The sequence below is a fragment of the Aulostomus chinensis genome, chromosome 2 (genome assembly GCF_037954235.1).
Source record: "Aulostomus chinensis isolate RoL2024-O1b breed Wild chromosome 2, RoL_Achi_v1.0, whole genome shotgun sequence".
Classification (NCBI taxonomy): domain Eukaryota; kingdom Metazoa; phylum Chordata; class Actinopteri; order Syngnathiformes; family Aulostomidae; genus Aulostomus; species Aulostomus chinensis.
Genome location: NC_141321.1, coordinates 7842419 through 7866330, shown reverse-complemented (window position 1 = coordinate 7866330; position 23912 = coordinate 7842419). Strand labels below are relative to the sequence as shown.

Below are 23912 nucleotides of genomic sequence, written 5' to 3'. Positions count from 1 at the left end.
ACGCTCATCGTGACAACAGAAAGGCGAGTCATTTTACAGAGCAGTAATTATGTGATAAACACGGCTTTCGTTAGTTTATCTCTTAAATGTAATTATAAGTTACAAACCAGTATAATTAAGGAGCGGGCGGTTTCTTTTCTAGGTTACACAGATCTATGGCCGTTCAGTCGTGCCTGGGCAACGTCGTGAGCGCGCATGTCAGGTGAGCGCGCATGTCAGATTCGCTGCAGAGGTCCTGCTGGCTCGGCTTTCACGATTATCCCAGGAATGGTGTTGACAGCGAGGGGCGACGGACGGCCGGTTTTGCACTTTTAGATAGATGTCAGGGCCGGGGGAACCCACATCCACACGGCTCGAAAATAAAACCCCGCAAGCCCACTGTTTGTGGAGGAAGACGACGTCACAGGGCCGAGGATAGCGTTTGCGTTACTGATGGAATTCCCTGCCGTTGCTAGATGGAGAAACCGAAAGGGTGGACTCGTTATAAATAATTAAAAAAGGAGCCATCTGCTGCTAAAATACAAGGAAAATGCATCTGCATCAGGTGCTGACGGGAGCCGTGAACCCCGGAGATTGCTGCTACTCGGTGGGAAGCGTGAATGACATTCCGTTTACGGTGAGCTTTTATTTTGATGTTATTTGCCGAAGAGGACACTCATTGAAGCTAGCGACTCTGTAGCTAGCTGAGTAGCTAGCCTTGTATTAGCGGTGTACGGGCTGGCTAGTTAGCTGGAGCACTGGGTGGCCAGGTAGTGAGCTAGCCGGAGTGCCGCACCGAGAGGCTCATAAATAGGGGGTCTGGTCTACCCCACGCAACCTCGCCGTGAGCCCCCCAGCCCCCACCATGACCGTCGGTCAGACATTGCTACATATCCCCCAGTCAGTACCCAACAGCAATACATGCACACACCATATCGCGATTGGTTGAAAGATGGTAAACGTTAGCCGCTAAAATGACCTTAAGCTGCGTCTTGTCAAATTTTAGAGTTACTGCAAGGGAATCCCTTTGCGCATCCCCAACACATTTGGGAAACATTTTACGATGTGGCTGAAATTTTGCATCGCGTGTGAACTAAGTTATATATTTGTGCAGCACTGTGCTGTAGCAAACATACGTTATTATATCTGGTCGCAGAACTGCCCGAGCTTGCAACCATTTGGCGTTAAATCCTGCTCACGGATCATTAGCTCGCTGTCCTCCCAGCATCAGCTGCGCCAGCCGTGACGTAGACAGCCATATATGGATACATGTGCTAGAGGGCTGGATGACAGCGTGCTCCAAGTAACAATGCGTCATTTTGAATTGGATGATTATGAGAGAGAGTACACTTCGTTTTACATTTGTCTCCATTTGTCTCATTTGCGACGTTGAACCACTATCCACGGACAGAGGGAGTCTCATGTCAGGCGTGCAGATTTCAGGTACACATGCAGATCCAACCAGATTCTGAGAGTCTAATTGAACTCTGGTCTATAAATATTATTGGTCTGAGGGTCTGGCAACTTCCCAGGATTTCTCTTCGTGACTCAAGCTGACAGGACCCAGAAGCCCATTTAATATCGTGTTTGAAAGGCATGGAGAGGGCCTATGATATCAGGCTTTTTTTTTTTTTTTTTTTTTGGCAAGGCAGACATGAGCTTAGATTATACATGTTCTTGGGTCTCAGGCTTCGTTTGGGTGAGTTGAAGGTAAGTCAGAGTCCAGTGGTATATGGTCAGGACAGTCAGGGTTACCTGGGATTAGATATTTACTGATAGCTGGAAGGTCCTTTGTAATATTTCACATGGAAGACCTCTGAAAATACACAACTATGTGCTGTTGTCCATGAGCGCTTTTGGTTTGGTTTTACTATGAACTATTTCTGATGAACCTGGCCAGTATGGTTTACAAATAATATCACAGTATGTGATATATACGAATATGTAATCCTGTAAAGTGCTTCGTAAATGTGCAATTCAGTCCTTTGATCCATAAAATGACAGCAGTAAGACTGAGTGCTCCCTGCAACATTTGACTGCATGAAAACATTCTTGCTGACTTTATATTTATTAGTGTTTTCTATTGGCAAAGTTTAAAATTTGAATGCATAAAGGGATAGTCCGTTTCCAGTTATATGAAGCTAACAGTATTCATTATAAACCAGGCAACTGCACAGTTGTTGCAAGAGGAGCAGAATTGTAAACCTAATTTCATTCTGGTGACAATTTGTACTCGGTGGTGGTGATCTGGTCACTTCCTGCATCTCACATGGAACAAGCCACATTCGTAATAAGACCGCAATCTATGCTGCCACGCAGTTTGGTCCCCTAACAGCAGAGACACAGTCAGGACAGTAATTATTTATCCTAAGCTTTAGGCTTGCTCTGCTCGGTCTGTTCACGCTGCCTTCTTGAGAAATACTATACGGTTTGTATTGTCGTGTTTTCTGGACCACACGCCCTTTTATTTCCAATTCTGTCAGTCAGGATATTGTGGGGGTGATTCACACTCTGATTCATCTCTGAAACAACTATAGGGAGAAGCTGTCATCCTTTCCCCTCACAACGACCCCAGATCCAGGCAGTCTGAATGGGAACAGGCGGCCAGGCGTTCTACCTGGGGTCATATCTGCTCAGAAACATGGGGCATAGTTAGTTCAGAACCTAAGGCCTCTGTTCCTGTGCCTGGTCTTTGTGTATGTGTCTGAGAGGGTATTTGAAGAACACCAGACATCACGTCCAGTGCATTTACACTCATACTAACCCCAAGGGCTCCTGGGCCAGACCCTGACACACATGTAGAAGCACACACACATGCATGAGGCCAGAGCTACGCTACATAAGCTACCAGAACCTGCTTTGTTAGAGCTCCAATGAATTGAGCCAATAATGACAGAAACTGTAAATGATGCCTTTAAATAGGTTAGTATTTGCACAGTGGCAGCAAATTCAGCCAATGGTGGTAACAGTGAAACTAATGGTACAAAGATTGGATGAAGGGACCAGGCAGTCACTGCACTTGAGCCTCCTCTGGTCAGTCTGAGCACCTGGTACGAAAGGGGGAAGACGGGGGAGGGTGTGATACTCCCACGCAGTCCATCCCCACGGGTAACAAGATGCCATCAGAGGAACAGATGTGGCACATGTGATAGAGCAAGCATGTAGTCCTAGCGCGGCAGAGGGACTGGAGTTACAAAACAATGACCAGGACAGCTTGGACTTCAGGTCAAATTGCCCATAAACAAATTGGGGAAACAAGAGAGAGGAAAAGCAGAAAATTCTGATTACAAAAAAAAGAAAAGAAAAGAAGAAGACATGTGCCCCATAAAAGGTTGTGGTCACATCATCTTTTTGCAGTTTACATGAAAACATGTACAAATGTTTGCAGCCACAGACAGAATGGAGCAGTGGCCAGGTGTCATGTGGGTGCTAATGCCCACGCTTTCACTGCAGTCACCCTGCAGCGAATGAGAACTATAGCTTACGACTGTAAGGACGGGGTCAAAGTACAGAGCTGGGCAGTCGCAGCTGTGCTGGGGGTCACTGCCTCACAGACACTGACACAGAGGCCATGTTACTACAGGTTAGAATACATGAATCTATGTTTTTGAATATTTTTGCCATTGCTTTTGGCTGCAGTCCGCCAGCTTACCCAGGCATGAGAATGTTAAACATGGTAGCATCTGTGGTGTTGGTGCATGCTTGCGTGATTGCGTTGGGCAGGAGGAGCATGTGGCATTTGATGCAATAAATGCAGAAGTGATCCGTCACTGTCTTCCTCTTATCTGCTTTCATTACCACAGCACGACTGCATTCACACTTTCCTCCTGAAACACATTTGTTCTGGGGAGCAGCTGCAGTTCAGCCCCATAGTTTTGCCTTTATGCAGAGCAGCACTCAAGAGGCACATAACAAGCAGAGATGCGGATGCGTTTCTGTAGCTACTCTCATCACCGCTAATGTGGAAATGCCACGAGGATTATGATGCCCTCCACCAGCAGAGTAGAAATGGACTTAGATGAGCCTTGTCGTGATGATACCACGAACCAGCCCGCCTCAGTGATTCCCTCCGAGCTGTTGAGGCATTAGACAGTAGAGCAGCTGTTCAAGCAACTCTCCAGCTAACGGAAACATTTCAGTAACATTCTTCCAACAAAGCACCTGGTAAAAGTGAATTTGAGGAAAAGATGACAAATGTCCCGTTGACACTACACTAATACAGTTGTGTTCCTGGAAGCCATTGCTCGGTGAACGTTAATGTGTTACATCCATCCATCCATTTTCTACGCTGCTTAAGGGTTGCGGGGGGGGCGGGTCACCAGTCCATCTCAGGGACATCAGGAGCAATTAGGGGTTCAGTATCTTGCTCAAGGACACTTCAACGTGGTCACCGGGGGAAGTGAGGACCAAACCAGCGACCCTTCCATTGCTAGACGGCCGCTCAACCTCCGAGCCACGCTGCCCCTTAATGTGTTTGAGATCTAAAGATGGCAACATTCTTCAAGTAAGCAGCTGTCACGTCTAACTGGGGGGAAACTTTGCTGCTGCTGTAAATGTCAAAAGATCTAAAAGCCACAGATTCTTGGATGGATTCAGCCCGAGTCACTAGCCTCCTCATTCCGTCTGTTGTTGAGTCAAATGGAAATCCTGACGGCCAGCTATAGACCGTACATCGGCTGGAACAGGTGTCGAGGAGTTTCCTGTTTTATGAGTTTGAACTAAACCAACTCTCCACTGACGTATTGGTTAGCATACAGTACTCTGTCAGCTTCCCGGAGAAGCACAAGATCTTTTTGAGCATTACTTGCATCCCAGGGATTACGATTGAAGCAATTTTCCAGTAAAAAGTATTGGATGTTTACAAGATCAAAAATGTAGTTAATTGTCAATGGAGACTAATCGTTCTTACAGCTTACTTTATACAGGTATATCTTTTATAATGAAGTCACATATCCAGATCATGTTCCATGAGTCACCCCTCTTTGTATAACCTTCCCTTAGCACCTTATTTACTGGTTGCGTGTGTGTATTTGTGCGTGTGCACATGGATAATGAAAGGCCACACATAAGCAAAAAGAACAAAGATGTGATGATAGGTCGTCCTGTTGAAGGTAGAGACACTCATGCTCAGCTGCCAGGCTGAAGGCCCCACCAGGAACAAATTACCTTGCTCCCAGAGCAAAATGGACTCTGGACAGTGTGTGTGTGCACGCTCGCACGTGCACATGCTACAAGGGTGCAGAGCAGGCCTAGACAGCGCGTGACGGTGACTGCTTTTAATTCCAGCTGTAATGTGCAGGAGCAAATGCTGCAGTAATAGTAAAGCACAGCCTGCGTCTCATCATGTGTCTCTCCTCCAGCCTCTCTCATACACATGGACACAACCCTGCAGAGACTGTCATGACTAGAACTTTTCATCCCAACCAGTTTATATTCTACCGGTGGCTGTAATGTTGCTCTGTTGTGTGACCCAGTGGCTCCCAGCCTCTCTCCTGTTCTCCTGAATAATGAAAGACACAAGTCGCCATTCTGACTTTACAGCTGCTCTGAGGTCAGCTTGCCTGTTTCCCAGGTGCTGCTGCTGCTGCTGCTGCTACCATTCTACACATGGCTGCCAATCACTGGATCAGCTTACCTCGCTGTCCATAATCCAAATCTTAACACTAGACTGCCCATGAAGCATTTAACGTTGGCATTCAGTGACAAGTAATGCTGTGTATTTCTTGGACAGTGTGTGTGTGTGTGTGTTTGTGTGTGTGTGTGTGTATGTATGCATCACGAATCACCATTCTGCTTTTATTATTGCTCCTGTTCCTCAGCCCAAAGCAGTCTCCTAATTTTCATGAGAATCAAATGGTAGCTTTGTGTAATCCATCTGAAACCCAATCATGTTAAAGCGTCATCATCTGCAATTATCAATATCTTGGTGTCAGTATTTATATTTCTTTGTACTTCAAATAGTGATGAGTTTGCATCAAATTTAAGGGGAACGTTATCAGAACAACTCTGTCAGGAAAGAGAGAAGAAACTGCATCCATCAAATATGCCTAACTGAAAATTAGACGTAGTTAATTAGTAAATGGGTCAGTGGTTCCACTGTCTAGATTTTGGACTAAATCCAACGGGAACGCATTTCATAGCTGTGATGATCATTTTCGGTGTTGGTGGTCGTACTTGTTTCTTCTGGCTTGATCTGATCTGAGTCTTGTGCTTATTTCTTTGTCAGGCTTATGGCTCAGGATGTGATGTTGTGATCTTGGCGAGCGACTTTGACTGTGTGCAGATTATCCCTGGAGCTCAGAATGGGAACATACAGGTGGGCTGTGTGGAGTGCTCCCACCTGCTTGGCAGGGTAAGTGTCGATTGCACACTCAGACGCATTCCCACACGCAGTTTTTATGTGTGTGTAGCCCGTAGATATTTGTCTCGATCAAAATGGAACGTGAAATGAAACAAGGAGCCGAAAGAACTGAATGCATCGGTTTGCTGTCTTTGCACACGTGTGCTGCCACTGAACAGCTGTTTGTAAACCTCCAAATCGCCAGATAGGTGTGTTTAACATAAATAAATATTTAGATACTAAAAGATCAGAGCGCACCAGTGCACAGAGGTTTGGACTCATTCTTAAATATGATTTAAGTTTACAGGAGATGCAGAACTGGACCATGAAAAACTGAGCCATTCAGTACAAAACCCAAAGTTTACAGTTGGAAAAATGAACTGCATTTTTTTCTCCTTGATATGCTGTACAAACCAAACAGCGGCTGTGATCCAAAGCCATTATAAAAACCGCGGGCTGGCTGGACCGTTGCTTCCCTAATGTCTGCCAATCGATATGACAGGAACCAACAAAGGCAACTCAGGTGTGGTTTAACCACTCTCCTATTTAATCAAAGAGTTGCTGGGAATCGGTGTAACAAGAACGCGTGAAATACCACAGAGTAAAATGATTTATCGGCTTGAGTTCAGGAGGTGGCGGATAGTTAAACTATGAATGGAAAATTACAAAAAAATAAAATAAAATAATTGCCACCATTCAATCATCCAGCCATTTTGTGGACCCCAAAACCCAAAACCACATGAGCTTCCGCTGCACCCTCTGCACCTAAGCCCGTCAGGCACCCTGGGGAAACTGGAGAATGTTGGCTTCTGGAAAGTTACTGACCCATTTCCACGCTGTCTGCATTCTCTCAGCTGTCTCCGTCTCTACTGTACATGATAACCTACCGTTATGGGAGGTAACTGGTGAACAAAAAAATGGGACAACACTTGCCTTTTCAGAAAAGGCAAATAATGAGCGGGAGTGTGGACATGTCCTGGTAGGACGGCCTTCTCTTCAACCCGTTTTACAAATTATCAGTGGAACGTGAGAAAAACTCTGAATTTTTCTTGTGTAGATTGCTGCGTCCTATGGAAACACAGTCTGCATCTTTGAGCCGCTCTCTACCAACCCAAACAAACGCCACAAGGTGAGCATGAACGCAAGTGTTCTATATATTACTAGCTGTTGAATCAATATCTAATGGGATGAGTCATGCTAGTAGGCCAGTAACATGGCGTTTGTCGCTCTCCAACTAACAGCAGCTTAACTATCAGTGGCAAAAGACAGGGCAGTTCTTCCTTGATGCCATCACCTACAACCTGGCCTGGGACCCGCAAGGTATGAATGTGTTTTTGTAAGATGAATCCACTCCATACACAGCTCTCACCCTCAACCCTCCGGGGTTTGTCTGGAAAAACATGTGTATTATGTAGGCGCCCCGGTGTGCACGCGCCCTGCTGCAGTCCATGTGGGATGTGAGGTAAGTAACACGGTACTTTGTGTCTTCAGGGAACCGTATCCTAGCAGCAACTGAGCGGCTCCAGCTGTGGGCTCCACCGCTGGCCGACACCCTCATAGAGGAGGAGGACGGACAGATGACCGAGGACAAGCCACACCCTGTCCTCAATGACTGGAACTGTGTCTGGCAGTGCAAGTACGTCTAGAAAAGCTATGATTCAGGGAAGTAATGTTTGCTCAGCAGTACAACTGAAATGAAAATAAAATTTCGATACAGCTGGAATCTTTTTAGTCTTTGCCTGTTTTTACAACTGAAATTATCAGCCATTAAATAAATAGTCTTTACTAATTCACCACTTTTCCAGATGTGTAGGCAGCCATGTATAAAGAGACACAGGTGTGTAATACCACACTAGTTATTGTCTCTCAAGATAAAGGAAGTGAAATCTTTGAAATTAGTTGCGACCCTCAATAAAAAGAAACCACACATACAGGCTGACAGCTGACAGGGGAGATAAGTGGGCGTTTTCCTTCCACAGGGAGTTTCCTGAGAGAAGTGCATATAGCTGACATCATTGTTTGTGCTTGTATCTCAGGACCGCTGCATCTGTTCACATCGCCAAGTGGTCTCCTGACGGGGAGTACTTTGCAACAGTTGGGAAGGTAAATGTTTCCTGTAACCATTAGGGTTGCAGCAGTTTTGACGACAGTTCTCATACTGTGTACATGGCTTGTCTGCAGTATTCTCCAGTGTTCGTGTGATTAAAATTGTAGTGCAGAACATCATAGGCTTTGCTGTAGCCTGTTTGTTACTGTTGTGGCTGTAAAAACAGTTCATAGATTGGATTGAGCATCACACAACCCCTGCAAAATGACTCCTGTCACTTTCACAGTTTGATCCATTTAGCAAATAACATTTGGGACATTTATAAGAGTGGCACAATGAATCATTTATCTATAGTCAAGCTAGCTGAGGGCTAACCAGAAGATGTCGTCCTGGCCTCCTCCACAGTTACTATTTCACCTGTTAACGGCGAGTAAATTCCTCTACGTGTTACACAAACCGCGCAAAATGTTGCTTTTTCCTTTGAGGATTTTATCGACTTGGTCTGATATTATTTTGGGAAATCTCGTGAGTCGCACAATGACTTTGCTAATCCACATCCACACAGGCTACCAGAGGGCTAACTGAAAGCAACCACGCTGTGTCCAAAGGCCATGCGCAGTGTGCCTCCTCCTGGCTGCTCAGGAATTTTGCTGCATACTCCAATTCAGTCTAGCAGGAGTTTAACAATATCACACTTTCACAGTATGGTAATACCTCAGAATCAGTTCCAGGTTACAATACTGATTGTGGTATTATAAAAAAAAATAAAAGTAAAAAGGATACCACTGGCATTTATGAATCAATGCCATGATTTTGAATGAACAATAGATGGAAAAAGTGCCATAGGTGTGTTTAAGGCTAAACGATGATTAAGATTGAATTTTACAAACACTGTAATCAAAATTACAGCATAAAGGAAAAGGGACAGAAAGACCTAAAAGTCCTTTTATAAAATTAGATGACCGCACCTGCAGTCATAGGATCACAAAGGCTTTTACACCAAGACTCCAGCGTGTTTACTAGCCCCCAAAAACCATTGTTGTCCATCCTTGCATCTTTGGGAATCTTTTGAGGCGATGATTTGCTGAGCGGCTCCTCATGTCACTTCCCTGTCAGGAAGGTCCGGCAGTGTCGGTATAGTGTTGGTGTGTCAACAGGTTTCCACTCGTCAGTTTGTAAACTCGCTGGAGCATCCGCAGCTTCAAAAACTTTGCCACTCTGGTCTGCGACTCCACTCGCAGCATCTCTCTTGTTTGGCTATGCTACTAAGAGTGGAGTGCAAAGGATGATGGACACGCAGTTTCCCACTTCACTCGGCTCTGTTCCACTGCGCAAGGAAAAAATACTGTTTTTGCTGGGTCTATCTTTAGAAATCGCGGAATACCCATGACAATATTTTGACACTTCTGTCACTGTGATACCTTGAAATTGACGATTGCGTTGCATCCCTGGTATCTATGTGAAATGCTGAGATTTACCGATGAGTGTTGTGCGATGTCGAGGCAAGGGCTTGAACGTAAAGGACGTTCATTTATTTGAGAAACGGCGCACTATAGATTCAAAAAACATATTAAGTTCATGTGATGCTCTATGCTTTTTTGTGAAATTATAATAAAATGCACAGTAAAAAAAAAGTGTACTACTGTGTCACATTACATCATCATTCTGTCAACATCTCGTACCCTAGTGACTGTGCCCCAGAAATAACACAACATTGGGTTTTTGTGATTTAGGATCATGTAGTTGTCTCGTGTTTGCCTGTTTTTGTGTGCAGGATGACTGTTTACTCAAGGTGTGGTACCCCACCACTGGGTGGCGCTCTGCAGTGGTAGTCCAGGACCCCTCTGATAAAAAACCTCTCGCTGTTCACTTCTCCTTTGTGTACCTGGCTCACCCTCGCTCAGTCACTGGTATGTCCTGGAGGAAGACCAGCAAGTACATGCCCAAGTAAGAATGTGTTCACACAATCACTAAAACACAACCTTGGCATCGCCCACACAACCGTTGCTCGGCCTGTTTCTCATCCCATCAGTAAATGATGGGGATGGTAAAAATCTTCTGATGACCCAACATCTGTGCTCAATTGATAAAGCTGCATCAGCCCAAATACAGTTGCACAAGGAATTTTTAATTTTCATGATGATTCGCCTGTGGAATCCATCTTTTGGGTCACATGACATGAAGAATACAGCATTTGAGAACCAGGCTTGCCACTGCAACAAAGTTCCACACATGAACACAATCTTTCACATTTCTAGGAAAATAGTGGTTTTGCTGACTTGTAAATCACTTGATTTTGCAACCCGACACACCAGGTTGCCTGTGGCTGACTACAGGTTCAGCTGCCTCGTGTCTTATCAAGGTTGTTCCGCAAATTGTGTTTGTCTCTGGAGCAGCCAGTCAAAGCTGCCTATTCAGCATAGTGACTAAGGGATTCAGTCTTGCCATACTTCACTTCCACTTTTCCTCCTTCCTGAAAATAAATCATGGGCTGTGTCAGTCAATATATCCAGAGTGTGTAAGGTCACTGAACTCTTTCTTCATCCATAATAGGGTAAAAAGACACAACAGATCGATCAAAGCTGAAGTTGTTACCGATTGTGTAATAGAGTTGCATTCTTTGGTGTGTCTGTAGGGGTTCTGTGTGCAACGTGTTGCTGACGTCCTGTGAGGATGGTGTTTGTAGGCTGTGGTCCGAGACTCTGCTCCCAGAAGATAGCTTGCTTGGGGGACAGATATCTGAGAACACACACTCCTTCAGCTCCAGCCTACCAGGCTTGGGAGGCAATAAGGACAAGATTCAGCACGCTCTGGAGGTAAGCTAGCTCCAGACCTTACCAGGGAGAACTTGTACAAGAAAATATATCATCCATAATGTACACCAGTTGTCATGCGTTTACAGTTTTATTGCATTTGAAGCAGTTCAGTCCAGTCTATAGTCTTAAATGGTACAAAGGTAGGCTGTTAACTGCCAGAAGATTTTTTTAAAAAAATAAGTTTTTTTTTTTGTTTGTTTTTTTGACCAAGAACTGAAGTGCAATGTATATTGCAAGTTTTTTTTATTTTTTTTTTTATAGGGTAGCTGGGTTACAATGTTATGGCTTTTTACCAGCAATAGAACTGAGTATAACTTTGGCAGACCTTCAAAGTGCTTAGAAACTATGACAGGAAACATCTGACGGCCCCAAAGTCAGAACACAATCCCAAGACATGTTTATGAGAGTCAAGACCCGCCTGATGGGGGCTGGCAGTTTATCAGGGACTCAAGTAATCAGGTATCAGACTTCAAGCTGTAGGTTTGACAGATCATGCGGCGACAACAAAGATCAAATCTGATCAAATGGATTGATAAGAAAAAGAGGCTTGTCTGGTGCACAAAAAGTTACACTGTTCTGTTTGTAAAATTTCAGTAAAACTTGAAAAATTGGTGCATTATAAAATGCGTTTAGGTTTTATTTATTCCTTGGCTTTGTTTGAACAGTCAATCCACCACCTGAAGCATCTGCGTCGGGGCAGACGACGGTCCTCTGCTCTGGTGGCTCACAGCGAACTGCTACCCTCTCAGCTGGGCGCCCAGGACACACACACTCATCGTCACATCACTCATCACGCCAACGCCCTGTGTCACTTCCACATCTCAGCCAGTATCAACCCCAACACAGGTATCGTGTCCTGTTGGATCACAAGTGTTTCTACATTTCTTCACCCCAGATCAATGAGAATCTGTGGGACTTGGTACAACAGTGTTATGCAGTAACAGTAAACAAATGCACTCATAAGTGTTCAAACAGTCTGTGCAGTTGTGATCCCTGTTGCTCTCTGGAATTCATCTATCTCCTCCTCCCCGCCCCTGTCAGACATCCCATCAGTGCTGGCCGATGCCGCGCTGTTCAACCCAGACGACGGCAGCGGTGGAGGAGGCTTCGTAGTTCACTGGCTCAATAATAAGGACCTCAGCTTCACTTCCTCCATGGACCTATTTATGCTTCAGCTTCGTAAGTTCTCTGAACAGCAGCTGGACCACCCTACGGAGGACCCCCTGGACCCTGAAGGATCCCCTATGAAGTTTGACTTTGGTATGACCCACAACCAGGCTAATGTTCATTCCTCAAACGCATTAGTGTGTCTGATGAAGCCCCCCCTTTTTTTTCTCTGGTTTTCTAGACCTGGAAGAGATGTCTGACAAAGCATCCTCAGAGCACGGAGAGGAGGGGGAGCCTGGGGAGCAGGGGAGCACCAAAGCATCCTCTCCAGGATCCAGCTCCAGCATGCCTCTGCCCTCAATGCTGCTGGAGAGGAAGATGGAGACTCTAACCACAGAGTGGAACAAGAGCCCTGACATGCTGTTTACCATTCACCCTGCAGATGGCTCTTTCCTAGTTTGGCATGTGAAGTACTTGGATGAATTCAACCAGGGTATCTTCAGGCAGGTTCAGGTGAGCAGAGATTTGAGTACAGAGAAAAGGTTTTCATGTCCAGCTTGTAATTTTAAGCAAGAAACACTTTTCCAAATCATTATTCCTGTTGTAGAATTATCTATGTAATGATTAACCACACACTCACATACACACAGTGGGAGAAGTGCAGGTTCATTCTATTATTTTATGAGGTTTCATAAAACTTAGTTGTGGCAGACTCACCTGATCTACTGTGATTACTCCACTTGTGCAGCTACAAGCGTTTCTGGTGTCTCTTTAGGACCAGAATAAGATCATTACCTGTTTGGAACTGAATAGCTGGAGGGTTTAACCCCAACTCTTCCACAGGTATCCTTCTCCTCCCGTATCCCAGTGGCATTTCCCACAGGTGATGCCAACTCCCTGAGTAAAAACATCCTGATGTACGCCTGCATTTTGTCAGAGAGGGAAAGCTCCAGGGTGGGCGAGCAGGTAGGGGGAGTGCAACGTGTCTCTCATTCCGCCTCAGCCTCTGCTGGCCTGGGGTCGCCAGCCCTGGCTCCCTCCTCCAACCTGCACCCTGGCATCAGTCCTGCTGTCATGATGGTCTCTAAGCATGTTGATGGATCTCTCAACCAGGTAAGGTTCTATGTTTTGTGCCAAAGGCCAGTGCAGTCATGTTTTCATAGGATAATCTTTCCTTTTACCCTGTCTGACAATCTCACCCTGATTTCAATCTCAAAATCCCATTAGGAAATCACAGTATCTTTTTCTTCACTGATCCTTCCCTCCTCTGAACCTCAGTTCGCTTTTTCTGTCTCCAGTGGGCTGTGACATTTGCTGAGCGCTCTGCATTCTCCAATGTATTGACTGTATCTCACAAGTTCCGCTACTGTGGCCACCGCTTCCATCTGAACGACCAAGCCTGCCACACTGTGCTGCCACTGCTGCTCACCTCCTCACACCATAACGCCCTGCTCACACCTCCCTCGGCCCCTGGCAGCTTAGAAGGGGAGCAGCCTCCCTCCTTTCCCCTACCCAAGGGACTTCCCAGGTAAGGAGGGCAGAATAAGCAGACACTCAGTGAAGACACGCAGTGAGCAGGAAGTAAAAAGGACAGTCCTTATTGTAAATTCAGTAATGCATCTTGCGTCTTTTTCATCAGGCATGAGTTTGACAACACGTTATTTTTACATGACTAGGAAGCAGCTTCGTAATGCAGCTACAAGGACCTTCCATGACCCCAACGCCATCTACAGTGAGCTGATCTTGTGGAGAGTGGACCACATTGGACCCCTGTCGTGCACTGGGGGGGTCTCTGAATTGGCTCGTATCAACTCTCTGCACACTTCTGCCTTCAGCAATGTTGCTTGGCTACCTTCACTTGTACCCAGCTCTGTACTTGGTAAATACAAGACAAAATGTTGAATGCAGTTATGAATTATGACCTTATTGACTAAAGACAGCAGCTGAATAGTCTTGTTATGAGTTAAAACCTTGTCTTGTGTCTCTCAGGATCGTACTGTAACAGTGCCAGTGCCTGCTTTGTGGCATCAGATGGTAAAAACCTGCGTCTCTATCAAGCTGTTGTGGATGCAAGGAAACTACTTGATGAACTGTCAGATCCTGAAACTTCTGTGAGTGAACACACACACGCACACACTGCATATGAAACATCTTCCTCACTGGGATGCAACCATCTCTGCCTTGATTGTCTGTTCACTGCTTTATTTGTGTCTTGTATACATCATAATCACAAAAATAATTGTTCTGGAATGGTGCTGTATTATCTGTGAGTTATCTAATAATTTCCTTCCCCTGCTCCTGTCCCTACTGAGCATTTTCAGGGTAACCATTTTTGACGTGTGTCTCTGTTTAGAAACTGGTGGGTGAAGTATTCAACATTGTGAGCCAGCAATCCACTGCCAGACCTGGATGTATCATCGAGTTAGACATCATCACCAACCAGGTTTGTAGCTGCTCCATATTCTTCTCATCCACCTCTGATGTAGAGTCCATAGCTTCTAAACCCTTCTGAATAAGAGCCATCGTGGAACCTCTCTGATATCATTTCCATGTGCATCCAGTGCGGCGCCACCACCCAGCTGCTACATGTCTTCCAAGAGGACTTCATTTTAGGTTACAAACCTCAGAAGGACCCAGACACATACGCACCCGCCTTTCCATCTGGGGAAGGTACACTTCAATCTTTTAACTCCACATAGATCTGTTTCCTAACACGTCAAGCAAATCTGCAAACACGAATGTTGTTTGAAGAAAATGATAATGCACTTGTACTGGAACCAGATTACCAACCCGCCCCATTTTCGGAGAAGTTCTTCCTAGTGGTGATAGAAAAGGATCTGAACAGGAACTCTGTGCTGCAGATGTGGCACCTGCACCTCAAGTCTGTCCAGGCCTGTGTGGGTAAGTGGAGGATATCGGTGGATGTAACAAATACACTTAAAAGAAGCTCTTTTTTCAGCCAGTGTTGGTCTTGAGAGCACTCATTTATGAAACTGGAGTAAAGATGTAGGTCAGCTGTATTATTCATGTGTTTTTATATCTAGATGACGTGAATACAGATTACAGCTCCCAGAACCAGCTAATGGTGCCCAATCAAGGGCTGAATGCTGACTCATCTCCGGAGAACTCTCCCGTCAGACCTCTGCCACGTTCAGCATCCACAGCTAACTTGCAATCAGCCAGCAAACTCATCCTCAGCTCCAAACTGGTTTACAGCAAGAGGCTAGACCTGCCCCACGGGGTGGAGGTGACCAGAGCCACGCCCTCTGCAGGTAGGGATGGCCACAGTTTCCATCACTCACTTAATCTCGTTTCTGAAAACTACGGTCATAAGTATAAAAAGATTTTCGCTTGTCAACATGCAGAGGAAAAACTTGTCATTTTCTTGTTCAAATTTTCATCTCCCTCGTCTTGTTTTAGGTCACCTGAGCTCCTCCTCCATCTACCCGGTGTGCCTGGCTCCATATCTTATTGTTACTACCTGCTCGGACTCTCGTGTGCGCTTCTGGCGCTGTGCCGTGGAAGGTGATGATGGATACGGTGAAAATGACCAAGACAAGCGGGTGTACCGCTGGGAGCCCTGGGCCCTCATGAATGAGGAGGAAGACAACAACAGTGCTGTGTGTTTGTCAGGGCGGCCCGTGGCCGTGTCGTGCTCCTACATCGGCAGGCTGGCCGTGGCCTTTAAACAGCTTCGACAAGGACAGGTGAGGCATAAGGATTTGACTTTGTAATTTGTGTTTTTTGATGCATTTCCAATAAAAATGTAAATGCAGTGGGAAGACAAAATTTGGCGGTATTTCCTGGGCCATAGCTTTTCCATATATCAGTATTTGAATATTTATTTATGGAAAGTGGATATTGGGACGGTAGTGACAAAATAATACATACACAGAAAATATATTGAAGTACTTTAAATGAATTATCATAAAAGTTGGTTCAATTCCAGCCATGGACCTTTTCAGTATGACATACTTTGTTCCTCTGCCTCCTCTTTACCAGAATATTGGCCCAAAATATGAATGAAATTTAAACGGATAATTCAGATGTTTTTAAGTCCTATTTGCTACTTAGTTTTTGCTCGTAACAGTCTGTGCTGTTCCTCATTATAGCTCTGGAGAGTTGGACAAAACTGACATATAGGGTCACTGGGATCAGGCTTCTGTATGTACCATCTGACTGAGGGTCACTGAAAGTTCCTCCATAATGCACACACTTAGATTCCAACTTCAGAACATCTGAACTGTCTCTTTAAAGGGTCACAGCATCACGATTTATTAATTTATTAAAAAAATGACATGCTTCAGAGAGTGCTCCTCTTGTCCTGCAGTTTTCTGGAGAAGACTTCTCCATGCACGTGTCCATCTATGAGTGTGAGTCTACGGGAGGCTCTGAGTGGGTATTGGAGCAAACTCTCCATCTGGATGACTTTATCAGACCCTCATCCACCCTGGATCCCAGAGTCAGCGTGGACTCCAACCTCTTTGTCTACAGCAGGTCAGAGGACACTTATTTATGGTTAAATTTTATTCTGCCGGTCAATGTAATTTTATTACCACAGTTTTTGTAAATTGAAAAAAAATAAAATCAAAACATCTCTCTGTACCAGATCGGACCTGTACATGTGCAGAGACCACAGCTCCCCCAACATCAAGCACTATGTTCATTTGGACTGGTTGTCAAAAGAGGATGGGTCTCACATCCTGACTGTGGGGGTGGGATCCAACATTCTCATGTATGGTCGGATATCTGGCATGGTCAACGAGCAAACTAGCAGCAAGGAGGGGGTGGCCGTCATTACCCTTCCTCTAGGGGGCAGTATCAAACAGGGGATTCGCTCTCGCTGGATTCTGCTGCGGTCTGTGGACCTCCTGTCCTCTGTGGACGGCACGCCGTCTCTTCCAGTGTCGCTGTCCTGGGTGAGGGACGGCATCCTGGTGGTGGGCATGGACTGTGAAATGCACGTGTATGCCCAGTGGCATCAGGACAAGAAGCCTGGGGAAGGAGAGGAGAACAGCCTGTCTTCGGCAGACATTGCTGGAGGTCAAAGCACAGCCTCCTCCTCAGTGTTTGAGGGGAGAGCCAGGTCCAAGAGTGTGTTTGAAGGGAACACTGCAGTGGACGAGGCCCTTCGCGCCCCAGCAGGACTTCAGGAAGGGGGACTCTTTGAGGCAGCTCACTCCTTGTCCCCAACTTTACCACAGTATCATCCCACCCAGCTGCTTGAACTCATGGATTTAGGCAAGGTTCGCCGTGCCAAGGTGTGTGTGTGCCTTTCTTCAGTAACACCAAAATATGCGAACGGATGTTTTTGTGCTGTAATTTATTTAGAAATATTAAATCATCAAAAGCTGTTTTGGATTTATTTATTTTAGCACAGTAAATCTCTGTTTCCACGCTGTTAGTGGTTACAGGGGACCTTTGGGGTTTGCAGTAATCATGGACGACGTCTATGATCCTCATCCTGAGCCACTGATAAACATGGATGCTAAGGCTCTTCTCCCTCTCCTGACAGGAGAAAGTTAGATGAGAAGAAGGAGTCACAACAACAACAAAAAAGGGAAACACCCAATGTCATATAATGATAACACAATATCTTTAAACAGTGGATGGTCCCCCTCCCAGTTCAGGGCCTACGTTTCCTCTTGGCACAGAAATTGTGCTTGTTATTGCAGAGGAAACGAGTGGAGGCGAATGTAGCAAATTTGAGGACATTGCTGCCTTTGTTTACCCAGTGTGAATGTTTTTTGCGAAACAAAGATGTCAGGAGGGAATTTCTCAGTTACATGAAGATTCCAGGTAATGCTAACCCTGAGCCAATAGGGTCCATTGCGACTAGATGAGTAATGCCGGTGATGTGTTGATATAATTCCCACTGTTTCTGCTTGTAACACCCATCGATGTCCTCTTTGTATCAGGCCATCCTTGCCCACCTGGTGAAGTGCATCGCTGGGGAAGTTGCTGTGGTGAGAGATGTGGAGGCAGGTGAGGGCGGAGCCAGGAGGCATCTGTCACGGACCATCAGTGTGACGGGCAGCACGGCGAAAGACACTATCGTGGCTGGCCGTGATGGGGGCAGGGACTACACAGAAATCAACTCCATCCCCCCGCTGCCCCTGTATTCGCTCATGTTGGCTGACCTAGATACCTCCTTCAAGGGAGCAGAGGACACTGCCAAGGGACCTAAGATGGCTGATGGCGAGGGGGGGCAGAAGTCAACAGAGGACCAATATGCTGACCTTTTCCAGGTAGGCACAGTTACCAGGTTTTATTTAGTTGATTCATGTCTTACTCACACCACGTGATTTTTAATCCTGGTTTGATGGAGCTTGCTGAGAAAGCTCCAGACCAGGAAAGGTTGCTGTATGACTCGGCACTTGCTAACTCACTGCCGCTATGAATGAACTGTTGATTGCACGAGAAGGCAAAACGCAGTGTTAGGGCAATCCGCAATATCGTAATCATAATCAGACCAACTTAAGTAGCGAATACTTCCAGACACATCGTGAAGACCTGATGACTTTGAAAGTTGTATAGTTCAAGCCAAGTTGATTTGCTAAGCTTGGTTCAGGGCAGAAAAAAAACAAAGCTACGTTGACACCTCTGCGTTCACAGGTACCAACTGTCACCACAGATGACTTTGTGAATTTTGCCACCGACAAACCAGAGAAGAAGTCGAGAGTTATCAACCTCTCACAGTATGGCCCCACCTACTTCGGACCAGAGCATGCGCAGGTAATGCTCCATCTTCCCATTTTATGTATTTGAAACACAAGAGAATTACACTCATAATCCAGGCATTTATTGCAGAATGCAAAAACACGGCAGAATAGAAATGGAGGTTATTGGTTAGATGTAGTAATTTGATAACGACATGTTAATTATGATGTTATTGCATCGATAGTATAGCGATAGTAAATGTTTGTCACAACTGTGACAATGATGAGTAATGCAGATATCATCAGTTAGGACGTGTTTGATACCTCACATTTTTTTATGATTTCATCATATTTACAGGATAAAATTCAATCTGGGTAATATTTTGACAACATCACGTCATAGCTTCGATGTTTTGCTCTGAATTTCTCGTGGTTCCGCTCGACCCTTTTCAGGTGCTGTCTAGTCACCTGATGCACTCCAGCCTCCCCGGACTGACCAGACTAGAGCAGATGTTCTTAGTGGCCCTGGCTGATACGGTTGCAACCACCAGTGCTGAGGTCACCAGCTCTAATGACCAGCAGTACACAGGTTGGTATGTGCTTCTGTCATAGTGGTCATACAAACAGCAGACGTGTACATGGACTGTACCGTACCGTCTCACCAAGTGTCCTTGAGTAATAAACTGACTGGACCTCAGAGTCTTATTTCACGAGGAAAATGTATTTTCTCTCTAGAGATGAATAACATATTGCTTGCCATCTGCTACTGTGTGGACTGCATGTATGATAGAAAATGCAAAGTGAGCCTCTATTGTAATTTACTGTCTCAGCCGTCGGGCTCAGGCCGCCGTCCAATAACTGGGACTCTCAGCGAGAGATCATATCAAATTAAAGTTGACTGAAGGTTAATACATGAACCCTTTGCATCTTTTGTCCTGATTGTGTGTTCCTGAACAAAGCCACTCTTCAGCCATCAAATCTGTATTAGCATAAACAACATTGCTTGTACGTTCACTCTTTGGCTGGATGTAAACACGCAGCATTTTATGCTTATCGTTTTTATTTTTCCTCTAATTTTTCCACTCTGTATATTTAGTCTTTTGAGAGTAAGACATAAGCAGATTGTTCCAGTTCTAAGTAAGCACATAGAGGGTAAGAAGGTTCAGGGACATGAGACGCAGAGTGACAGGGCCACGTAAACTCCAGTCACTCTCCAGCTTTAAAGGGGATTGTTACTTTCGTTCAGAGATCTGCTGCTCTGCTGAGTTGCAAAGTTGTCAACTTTCTTGTGTTTGCAGGTGGCGAAGCTCTAGACGAGTGTGGGCTGAGGTACCTGCTCGCAATGCGTCTTCATACCTGCCTGCTCACCTCTCTGCCCCCCCTCTACCGCATGCAGCTTCTCCACCAGGGTAAAACACGCTGATGAGATACTCTGCTGTTGACTACTACAATGAACTGTGACACAAAAGCCATCCTGTCTCTGTATTAGCATGTTTTGTTTTTTGGTGAAAGAACTGTTGGGTGCATCAAACATCTTTTTCATGCTTCTTTCTCTGTGACGCTGTCAGGTCTCTCAACGTGCCACTTTGCCTGGGCCTTCCACTCAGAGGCAGAGGAAGAGCTGCTCAACATGATCCCGGCCATGCAGAGAGGCGACCCACAGTGGTCCGAGCTCAGAGCCGTGGGAGTCGGCTGGTGGATACGCAACATCAATACCTTGCGGAAAATGGTGGAGAAGGTACTAGGCATACTCAGCTCTGAGAAATACAAGATTCACTCTGTAGATGCTCGTCCTAAATAATGGTGTTTTCAAACCTGGATCGTTAAGTCCAGTTGAACTGACCTGCCGTTGGTTTTCCCCTTTAATATGAATAAATTGGATGGATTGGGTGCTGACAGTGGTGTAAAGACCTCATGGAGAAGTGGTTGAATTGTATCACAGAATAATTACATGTTGAAAATGAACAGTAGAATGTACCTTGTTACATCGTTGCTATCAACCACAATCAGAACTTGTCCCTGGAAAAAATGCAGTTTCCTTTCCTACGTTGAAGGGGTCTTGGAATTTTTTCCAGTGCGTTTTGCCCTTTGTTAAATGCTCTGGCTTTAAGTCTGCATTGCAAATATATTTGCCCTGCCTAGAAAAACCAAAACAACAGTAAGAAACATACTTCGCCTGCTACTAAGCGTATAATCATTATTTGGTGACTGGGTGTTTGTGTGTCATCAGTTAGGTAAAGCTGCCTTCCAGAGACACAGCGACCCTTTAGATGCTGCTCTCTTCTACCTTGCAATGAAGAAAAAGGCTGTGTTGTGGGGGCTCTTCAGGTGGGACATGTAACAATTAACCCATATAACCAGTTCCTCTTTTTATTTGAGCTTATGTTTCTCTCAAAGTCACAACGGGATGCTGAGCTAAATAGTTTTCTTCTCCCAGGTCTCAGCATGATGAGAAGATGACTCAGTTCTTCAAGAACAACTTCAGTGAGGACCGCTGGCGAAAGGCAGCTCTGAAAAATGCCTTCTCCCTGCTGGGGAAGCAGCGCTTTGAACAGTCTGCTGCCTTCTTCCTACTGGCCGGATCGCTCAAAGATGCCATCGAGGTATTAAAACAACAACACACTTTTACACAAAATCAACACTCGTTGCCTGTGTGCATCTCTTTCATTGTAGCACTCCCTTTGCATCCTCACAGTGGGATCTTGGCCTCGTGTGGTTACAATACAACAATGCAGCTTTTGGTGCAAAATTGTTGGTGCAATTCGAGCAGTTGGTGCAAAAATTTTTAGAAGTCTAATTTACACAAAAAAAGGAAATAGATGTGTAAGCATGTTTTAGTTCAGTAGAAGTCCCAACCATGAAATTAAGAACAAGGTCTCGTTGTTATTTAGACAATCAAATCTTTAAATGCATCAGTATGGGACCTGAACTCCTGTCTGCTGCTCGGTGGTTTGTAGGTGTTGATGGAGAAGATGGAGGACCTTCAGTTAGCCATGATAGTGGCAAGGCTGTATGAGGCTGACTTTGAGAACTCCTCCACCTGCCAAGGGCTCCTGCATGAGAAGGTCCTGGGCTGTAACAGGGATGGGAGTGGCTACCACTGTTCCAGACTTCATCCCGACCCCTTCCTTCGCAGCATAGCTTACTGGATTATGAAGGATTACACCCAAGCCCTTGACACACTGTTGGAGCGGATCCCCAAAGACGATGACGATAACCCTGGTCAGCTGGTTTGACACCCATCATTACCCATCAGTGTCATACAGTCAAACATCTGTAATGAGCGATATGTTGAGGATGTGAAAAACCTGGAAAAAGCATTGAATTTTATAACTGCTTACAGATGTGTTTTTTTTTCCACCTCTCCCTTTTTTGTCATCCCCTTGTTTTAGATGTGATGGTGAAATCTTGCAACCCGGTGGTGTTCAGTTTCTATAACTATCTACGAACACACCCCCTGATCATCCGTCGTCACTTTGCAAACTCAGAGGGTACAGCGAAATGTGTGGGTCTCACTGCTGAAAGGAGTGGCGCTGATGAGATCAACCTCATAGAACGCAAATTGTTCTTCACTACTGCTAATGCACATTTCAAGGTGGGTAAGCTCGTCTGTCGCATCACCCTCTAAACTCTAGTCTCGTGATGAAATGTTAATGAGCAGATCTTTAGACCTGGTATTAACCATACTACCATGTTTTATAGGTGGGCTGCCCAGTTCTGGCCCTGGAAGTACTGTCCAAGATTCCCAGAGTTACCAAAAAATCTGGCTCCTCCCCCCTCAGCAAAGCCTCATCAAAGGCTAATGTAAACTCTCAACCCCTGGAATTTGGCACTGATGGAGGCGTGGACTGGATGGCACCAGCAGCCCCTGTCCAGGCCTGGGGAGGAAATGAAAGTTTGGGTGGGTTTGATTGGAGCCAGCCTGTGGTCAAGGTAGAGGAAGACGAGCTCAATCTTGACTGGGGAGACGACAAGGAAGATGATGAAGATGAGAGTGATGATTGTCTTACTATGAGGAAGCTTGAGACCAAACCTGAGGGGAGCTCAGAAACTGCTGGTCCAAAACTGCAGAGAGAGGACTCACAGGTTGGACTTATATTACATAGTCTATAGGTATATATGTCTGTATGTGTATGTGTGTGTGTGTGTGTATATATATATATATATATATATATATTGCATTTCATCAACTCAAGTTTCCGACATTATTAGAGGTCCCCTCTTGCCTTTACAAGTATAAATGGATGTTGGATTATGCACAACTAAAACTTAAGCATTTAAACTAATTTGAATATATCACCTGAAACAGAATTAGCTGAAATGTGGCAGGAGAAGAACAAGTGCACTGTAAGTGGATCAATGCTAATGTTCATGGAGCTTCAGGGGGATTCAGCCTGCCTGAGCGCCAGGAGCAAGGGGCCGGCTCAAGCTATCTTTAACACGTGGTCTAAAGTGCTGATTTTAAACCATTATGTTTGCCTATTGCATTGTCAAACAAGTTGAAAACAGCTTTGGGCAAAACAGACCTAAATGTCCCTCCCCCGTGTGTGTAATATGTGCACATGGTGCACCTGCCTTTGAGAGCCCATCCTACTGTATGAATAAGTCAGCAGTGTGGCAATAATAACTCCTGGGCTGCGCTTTGTTCATGTCGCGGCTCGTATTCATTACCATCAAACCATATTCATCTGTTAGCACCATCCGTAGCAGAGACGCATTGACATGGTGATGGGAACCATGAAAATGTCCTTATCTCACTTCTGTATATTTCAGGGTGAGTCTGAGGTGGATGTGATCGCAGAGCAGCTGAAGTTCCGGGCCTGCCTGAAGATCCTAATGACAGAGCTGCGAACTCTGGCCACAGGCTTTGAGGTAGATGGAGGGAAGCTCCGTTTTCAGCTCTACAATTGGCTTGAGAAGGAGATCGCAGCTATGCATAAGATCTGCAACTACAAGGTAAAATG

General features: G+C 45.3%; 1 protein-coding gene across 4 annotated transcripts in view; it reads left to right on the top strand.

Moving 5' to 3' along the window:
- The first annotated feature begins 219 nt into the window (after nt 1–219).
- dmxl2 (Dmx-like 2) overlaps nt 220–23912 on the top strand; it is a 39323-nt gene continuing 15630 nt past the window's right edge. For all 4 annotated transcript variants that reach the window (XM_086225607.1, XM_086225599.1, XM_086225598.1 and 1 more), the window contains exons 1-33: nt 220–616; nt 6206–6331; nt 7377–7448; nt 7561–7639; nt 7811–7955; nt 8356–8422; nt 10141–10313; nt 11002–11182; nt 11848–12028; nt 12224–12442; nt 12531–12802; nt 13133–13402; nt 13588–13817; nt 13966–14168; nt 14279–14400; nt 14643–14732; nt 14851–14959; nt 15071–15190; nt 15334–15561; nt 15710–15996; nt 16620–16786; nt 16899–17550; nt 18208–18537; nt 18905–19024; nt 19402–19537; nt 20247–20357; nt 20517–20686; nt 21179–21276; nt 21386–21551; nt 21906–22170; nt 22341–22543; nt 22651–23034; nt 23722–23904. In XM_086225607.1, the coding sequence (XP_086081733.1) occupies nt 530–616; nt 6206–6331; nt 7377–7448; nt 7561–7639; nt 7811–7955; nt 8356–8422; nt 10141–10313; nt 11002–11182; nt 11848–12028; nt 12224–12442; nt 12531–12802; nt 13133–13402; nt 13588–13817; nt 13966–14168; nt 14279–14400; nt 14643–14732; nt 14851–14959; nt 15071–15190; nt 15334–15561; nt 15710–15996; nt 16620–16786; nt 16899–17550; nt 18208–18537; nt 18905–19024; nt 19402–19537; nt 20247–20357; nt 20517–20686; nt 21179–21276; nt 21386–21551; nt 21906–22170; nt 22341–22543; nt 22651–23034; nt 23722–23904 (6246 nt within the window). In that variant the 5' untranslated portion in view covers nt 220–529. The remainder of the gene's footprint in view (nt 617–6205; nt 6332–7376; nt 7449–7560; nt 7640–7810; nt 7956–8355; nt 8423–10140; nt 10314–11001; nt 11183–11847; nt 12029–12223; nt 12443–12530; nt 12803–13132; nt 13403–13587; nt 13818–13965; nt 14169–14278; nt 14401–14642; nt 14733–14850; nt 14960–15070; nt 15191–15333; nt 15562–15709; nt 15997–16619; nt 16787–16898; nt 17551–18207; nt 18538–18904; nt 19025–19401; nt 19538–20246; nt 20358–20516; nt 20687–21178; nt 21277–21385; nt 21552–21905; nt 22171–22340; nt 22544–22650; nt 23035–23721; nt 23905–23912) is intronic.